Source organism: Amphibalanus amphitrite, unplaced genomic scaffold (genome assembly GCF_019059575.1).
Source record: "Amphibalanus amphitrite isolate SeventyFive unplaced genomic scaffold, NRLGWU_Aamphi_draft 000295F_arrow, whole genome shotgun sequence".
Lineage (NCBI taxonomy): Eukaryota > Metazoa > Arthropoda > Thecostraca > Balanomorpha > Balanidae > Amphibalanus > Amphibalanus amphitrite.
Window position 1 is genome coordinate 329,655 of NW_024881790.1, and position 5,354 is coordinate 335,008.

At 46.7% G+C, this 5,354-nt stretch overlaps 1 protein-coding gene across 3 annotated transcripts; it reads right to left on the reverse strand.

Annotated features, from left to right (window-relative positions):
- Positions 1-254: 254 nt before the first annotated feature.
- LOC122387699 lies at positions 255-4,967 on the reverse strand. 3 transcript variants are annotated; one of them, XR_006257651.1, is made up of 3 exons: positions 2,702-4,967; positions 2,143-2,388; positions 255-1,729 (listed from the first exon to the last, which is right to left on the reverse strand). XR_006257651.1 is itself a non-coding variant. In XM_043378108.1 (3 exons), the coding sequence occupies exons 1-3, from the start codon at positions 3,688-3,690 to the stop codon at positions 1,528-1,530; spliced, it is 555 nt and encodes a 184-aa protein (XP_043234043.1). In that variant the 5' UTR covers positions 3,691-4,961; the 3' UTR covers positions 255-1,527. The 3 variants fall into 3 exon arrangements, 1 of the variants encoding a protein (XP_043234043.1); XR_006257652.1 differs by having other exon boundaries at positions 3,707-4,966; XM_043378108.1 differs by having other exon boundaries at positions 3,584-4,961.
- Positions 4,968-5,354: the final 387 nt, after the last annotated feature.

Sequence of the window (5,354 nt, forward strand, 5' to 3'; positions counted from 1 at the left end):
GTAGGGGATGGGTAGGCGGCTCTGACGTCACGGCTGCGTGCGGTGGACGGTCCGCTGTGGCCAGTCCCGACCGGCCACAGCGATCGCTGTGTGCGGTGACGGAAGGCTGACGTAGGGACGCAGTGGGCGGAGCTTCGAGGCTGTGTGCGGTCCGACCGCACACAGGGCCCGTGAACAGCCCTCAGCTGTGCTTTGCGATATTATTTGTAAAGAAACGGCCAATACCTACTAAATTATGTGCAACAAAGCTCGAAAAAGATAGCATTCTATATTGCTTCAACCTTCTACTTACGCTTTTATAATTACGACAGCGACACCATACGGCCTATCGACGCTATGCAACTCCGTGGAGCGTCCAGCCGCACTCTGCAGAGTGTGCCGAGATCGGAGGCGGACCATCCGCGGCACGTCCACCTGCGCTGCCCGGCCGCTGGAAGGGCGACGCCGACGCCTAGCTCGTCTGGATACCATCCACTCAACTGTTACACAGATGCAAAAAGACCGCCCGCTGCGCACACAACTAAGCTACTTGGCTACGCCCTCTCGGGGAGGGGAGGGAGGAGCAACAACCGTCAACAGTCTGAACTCTGATGAGCCAATGGAGTCTGTGAGCCGCGCCAATCAGCGCTGTTCCGCGAGTAGACGGGAGCTCTATTTTCGCTGGTCCGTCAGTCACCAGCATCGTTCCGTGCTCTCGATGGTAGCTATTCGGCCGTGTTTTCGTGTGTAGGTCAGCAAAAACAGTGAGAGAGATTCTCGGATCGCGCCAGTCGGTCGCAAGGGTATCAATTGTCTATGTACTTTCCAGTATTGCAAACGTTATTGTTAGGACCCGAGGGTAATCAGCAGTCGACGCATTTGTTGTAATAATAAAATTGAAAATATAGCGAGGTATATTCACTTAAATTCACATATCACCTTTGATTTTTTGCACGCGCGGACTTCTTGTCCCCGCAGCTACAGCACACAGCCGATCTCCATGTTTCTGTTTCAGAGCTGCAGTGGACACGGCAAAAATACACTTATGTTCTGACAGCTTAATCCAAAAGTACACAGATTTCACGACGAACTACCACATTCATATAATTTTCTTGCTCACAGGTGCTCAGCAATAAGCGCGCGACTGATTGCAGCTAGTGCACTCACGATTATTAATTCGCGCTCGCCAAACCTGCCATTTACATCCACCACCAATACCATCAGCATCTGTCCAATTAAGTACCTATTACCATATCGAGCCAGAATGAGACCACGACATATTATCGTCCTATTACATAGCACAAATTCCGGGATGGGTGGGGGTGGGGGTGGGGGAATCCTCCAATCACAACCAACATCGTTTTGGGACGGGGAGTCGAAGCCGGGGCTCGTATCGACGTATCCTTCACATATCTGGGCGTCTCACTCCTTTCGACACTTAATCAACCCTGGCACACCATCCACCGAGCCAGGTCGGCTCCGACCATCTTGAGTTCCATACTGAAATCTGATAACTGACCGTCATTTGTTCCTATCAGTCAGCGCGCACTATGCCTTAGCACAGCAAGTGCACTGTGCAGCCTTCTTTGGACACCGCCTCGGAGCAGGGCGCTGGTCCTGGGTGCCCGGCGCCCTTTGTTCGTGTACGGCTAGCAGCATTTTCGGGGTCGGATGGTTTCCGCAGTGGCGGCGCTGGTCACCGTGGAGCCGTCGGACGACACCGTCAGATGAAGCGCCCGCAACTGGTGACCTGTGGCCACAGCGACACGTCAGGTCTCACGTCAGGTCTCACGACGACCGTCACGTTTCAGTCGCGACGGCCGTTATATAAACAATCACGGCGGCCGTCACATACCAGGCACAGTGACCGTTACACACGATCCAAGGCGACCGTCAATTAGCAGTCACGGCGACGTCACAGGTTGCGACGGTCCTCAAATTTCCGCCACGGCGACGATAACTCATAGCTCATAGCGTTTCCTGTCGCACACTTAGCCATCGCCCATAATTGCAATACATTAGCCTGTTTATACGTTTCTCACTCAAAAGTCGAGGTCCGAGTCTGAGACCCATCATACGTCACGACCCCTGCAACGGCATCTGCATTAGCAGACATCCCGTCCCGGCAACACACAAAGTTCTCTCCACTCTCCAGCCACTCACCTATGGACTGGGGGGCGAAGTAATCTTGGGGGTGGCATAGCCAGGACGTGTCGTCGAGCTGCCGTCAGCGGGCGTGCCACGAATGGCCGGCGGACCTCCGTCGGCTGGCGGGCCACCATCAGCCGGAATGCCGTGGTCAGCCGACGGGCCGGCGTCGGTCGGCGAGCCACCATCAGCCGGCTGGCGGACCACTGTTGGCCACTGAGCCAGCGTCCGTCGCCGGGCCTCCGTCCACTGGCGGGCAGTCTGAATAACAAGAAATAGTTGAATTAGTTACTCTAGTGTTCACTGTTCAAGTTCATAAAGTACAAGTCTCAGCAAACCTAATTCTATTCATATACACCGTATATCTATTTCATTATACATTGCTGTACAACTGTTTTTAGAATAATATTAGTCTTAAACTGTTAACAAGTGAAAATGCCTTTTGTGTTCAGTTAGGCCTGTTGAGACCATTGCAGAAATGCAGACCATTGTGGAGCTGGAAGGAAGATAGGGAATTAGCTGCTGTGCTCCAGTGGCAGTGCTTCTGGCTACAGGTCAGGACATCCACACTTACAAAAAGGGCCTGAGTTGGATCTTGGACCCCTGTCAGTGTGGTCTCCCTCTTGATGTAATTGGCTGAGGAGAATCAAAGTGATGTTAGGAGTTAGGACTGCAACTTATCACAGTTATGAGCAGGCTTTGGGTTAGGTTAGGTTTGGTTTGGTTAAGTTACAAATTAAAATTAACGGCACTAGTAGAGCAGATGTCAAATGAAGGCGCTTATGCTTACCAAGTAGATAAATAGACAAAGAGAGCAGGATGCTCATAGGAAGGGTTTCCAACCAAGGAGAGGCACAGCTGTAGGTTTGTAGGTTGTAGGGTTTTAGGTTGTATGCTGACTTGTAGGTTAGATTATGTCAGGTAAGGTTTGGTTTGGTGTTAAAAAGAAGCATCTCTGGAAGCAAGAAGCATAAGAGCACTTCTCCTCAGTTGTAAAACCTCTGTGTAACATCTGCTCTACTAATACCCAAATATCTTGGTCACCAGTGACAAATTCCAATCTCAAATGAGCTGGCCAGTTCACAATTTGTAGGATCATGTTTTGTCTGTCAGTCAACAAAAAATATTGTGGTTATGAGCAGTTCTTCGATGATTGTGGAGGGTTCAAATGTGGACATGTCGGAAATATAGTCTAAATATTGATCATCACTCCTTATATGGTCATCACTCAGCCCATTTGGGTGACGTCATATTCTTATATTAGATTAATCTTATTTTAGATTACCTCCCTGCAGCTTGCCCGACTGATACCTATATGCTGACGGTGACCCCAGCTTTACCGTTACCCAGATTTCCAGCTTAATTGACAATGACTGGTACAGAATTGTCAAACTCAATGATGCATTTTGCTAGCCCTTTCGCCAAGAATTGTAGTCTGTTTCATTGTCATACTCACGTCTCCCCATCAGCATGACATTGCTTGGCGTACTCCATACAGCCTCGGCAAATGAACCCTTTCAACCTCTTTGTTTTGCAAAAATGCCCAACACGTGCATCATCCATTTGGGCACAGACTTACTTCCTTAAATGGAAATCAAGGCTTCATACAAGCCAGGGGAGGCGAAGTTTGCCATCCTGTGTTGCCGATGATTCGGGCATGAGCACTGTCTTGGTCTTGGTCAGTGGTCTTCCTGGTGGCATTGTAGCCTATGAAAATATCTATAAAAAAAACACCAAAGAATACTGACACCAGGCCAATCCAATACTCCACAAATCTCCGATGCTCCACGCTCCACAAAATATATCCACAACTCCAAGACCCAGGCAGAAGTGAGAGAACCAAAATCAAATTTGAATTGAAATGTGCCTAATAAACAAATATACACAACACAGAAAGGTCGAAAACCAGGGATGTTCTCTATCATCACATGGAACACCGTGGCAGCCAATTGAATGCAAAAACGTGCGTCTGCTAGCGTCAGAACTATATTAGCAGCATTTGCAGTACACGAAACCGTGAGCAGCTGTGGGTGTAAAATCGTGGTCAGCAGTTTTTAACATCGAATTTCGTAATGTTCCCCCATTAGTCATGTTTTGAAACTTATAACATCAGATAGAAAATTAAATTCTGTTACATATAGTACCCTCAATAGATGCCGACTCGGTCTTATTTTTTAGTAATATGCCACTAACTGTTACAGTGTGACCTCAAACAGCAAGGAGGCTGATACATTATAGACCAAAAATATGTAACTTATAGCACCGAAACTGCAATAAAACATGCATACTTGGGAAGAAAATAAAATTTTCATTTTGATTAAGACCTTTTGCGAATCCATCACCACCATGTTTACCGAGCATCTATGTTTTTTGTTCGGAGTTGATTGGTACCCAAAATGCCAACTTTCGGATTCGGAAGCAAAATTGACAATGTTCCCCCATTAGATGAGCTTTGATACTTTGACACCTTATAATGTCAGCATTTCTGCATATTTTGGTGAACGTTTCAGACGCCGACTCGGTCTTGTTTTTGAAAACCATTACATCCAGTGAAACAGTGTGACCAAGATCACCAAAAGTGGTTTTACATTCAACATCGATTTATTCTAGTTTTGAGCATGAACAAATGAAATAACACATAAAATCGGAAAGATAATTCAATTTTGATATTGTTCAATCATGATTTACAACCTATACAACTGATTTTATTCGAGAATTTGTGGTAAAACGTTGGCTGGTCAGGTGGGCCCGCCATTTGCTGAGCTTGGTGGTTTCGAAATTGAATGAAACAGTATTGGCATTTGATAATACTTTTTTACTATTAATTTTAATTTTTCAGGATAAAAATATGATTTCATCAATAACAAACTCCTACAACCAAAGATATATTATTTTCGAAATGGCGTGGTCGGTCAAAAAATTATCTTCGCAAATACTTTACAGAGTTACGCTAGTCTTGCCCTGTGCACGTTTATTGCCAATTTATATATAAATAATAAAACACATAAAGATACGTGGCCTAGTTTCTTTTTTTGGACTGAGAAGGCCAGCTGAAAAAAGTGGTTAAAATACCTTAGTGTTGTGGCGGCAAACCGGTTTTACCTAGTTCTCTATATACCGTGGAGAGCCCTTCCAGTGACCGTGCAGACGCAAAAAGTGGGTCAACAATTTCGGGTACAGGACCAACTTCTGGGGTGGTAGCTGCCAACTTTGCGCGCGATGTCTCG